This window comes from Mus pahari, chromosome 9 (assembly GCF_900095145.1).
Source record: "Mus pahari chromosome 9, PAHARI_EIJ_v1.1, whole genome shotgun sequence".
In the NCBI taxonomy this organism is placed as follows: Eukaryota; Metazoa; Chordata; class Mammalia; order Rodentia; family Muridae; genus Mus; species Mus pahari.
In genome coordinates, this window is record NC_034598.1 from 28,538,369 (window position 1) to 28,539,863 (window position 1,495).

Sequence of the window (1,495 nt, forward strand, 5' to 3'; positions counted from 1 at the left end):
AACATTAGAAAGGTGCTTTCTGAACTTACATGCTGTGTCACTGCGGGGGGGGGCAGGGCAGGGGGGTGGGGTGGGGGTGGGGGCGGGCAGACTGAAAGTTAATACTGATAAAGACAGTAGACATGTGTCCATGGTGATGCAGAGATGTACATTCTTGATGTACATTTTCTCACTTGGAATTAGTTTTTTTTGGTTTTTTTTGTTTTGTTTTGTTTTTTTAACTCTATCTTTGGTTTTGCTTTGATTTGGTCTGAGGCAAGGTCTCATGTAGCCCAGGCTGGCCTCAAACTCAATGTGAAGCTGGAGGGAGTTGACCTTGAATTTCAGATCCTCTTCCCCCCACCTGGGAAATGTTGGGATCACAGGTGAGCCCTACCTCACCTACTGCAAGGCTGGGATCAACCCCTTGCCTTGTGCATCCCGGGCAAGCACTAGAAGAGGGCATTGGATCCCATTACAGATGGTTGTTAGCCACCATGTGGTTGCTGGGATTTGAACTCAGTACCTTTGGAAGAGCAGTCAGTGCTCTTAACCACTGAGCCATCCCTCCAGCCCCCAGGCAAGCACTCTTAACAACTGAGTTACATCCCCAGCCTGACTCTACTATTAAAATTTTTAAATTTACTTTTTAGTGTGTGTGTGTGTACATGCGCACATGCATGTGGGTGTATACACATTGTATGTGGACGTCAAATGATGCTTGTGAGAGTTGCTTTTCTTCTACCACGTAGGTCCCAGGGATTGAACCTGGTTTTTGGGGGCTTGTTTGGCAAGCCCCTTTACCCAGCTGAGCCATCCTACCAGCCCCCGTCTCTGTAATATTCAGGGTCAGACTCACAGGAGGCTCATAGGCTCTCACAGTTACTCACTCATTCTGTTCTTACTCACAGTTTGGGTTTGGCCAGGACCGGAGGAGGCTCCTTGACAGGTGAGGAAGGCTCTGGGATTCTGGCTTCCTGTCCATCGAACCTCTCGGGGAAGGAATTCGGTCTAGTCTGGCTGGTATTGGCCACGCTGCTCCCAGAGGATGCCTCCGTATCGTTGTCATCTTCGGGCAGGTTGAAGTGCACCCGTAACCCAATCCTGGAGCTGGACCGGGGCTCATTATGGTTCACCAGGACCCCTTCAAGTTTGGGTTTTGGGGGCTGCTCCTCTGAAAGAGGCTGTGGGTTGGGTGGGGAGGGCTGGTGCTCAGCCACAGCCAGGTTGGTGGTTGAGTTTGCTGAGTGAGGAGCTCCATTATCACTGATGTCTTCATTTCCTGAAAGGACAATTAGAGAACCCCAACTGCAGGCCACCAACAGGACTGGCATGGGACTGTCACCTCCATCTGGGGGGTGGGGGGAGGGGACGGCAGGCAGGCAAGGGGAAAATATCAGAACAGTAGATGCACACACAGAAAGATGCTTGCTAAAAATAGGCCAAATCTGGAAATCTGGAGCATTCAAGAATGGTGAGAATGTGTGTGTGTGTGCACGCGCGCGCGCGCGTGTGT

At 50.9% G+C, this 1,495-nt stretch overlaps 1 protein-coding gene across 2 annotated transcripts in view; it reads right to left on the minus strand.

Annotated features, from left to right (window-relative positions):
• Mypn (myopalladin) overlaps nt 1-1,495 on the minus strand; it is an 88,443-nt gene that overhangs the window by 29,073 nt on the left and 57,875 nt on the right. For both annotated transcript variants that reach the window (XM_021205019.1, XM_021205020.1), the window contains one exon: nt 889-1,261. In XM_021205019.1, coding sequence (XP_021060678.1) covers nt 889-1,261 — 373 coding nt within the window. The remainder of the gene's footprint in view (nt 1-888; nt 1,262-1,495) is intronic.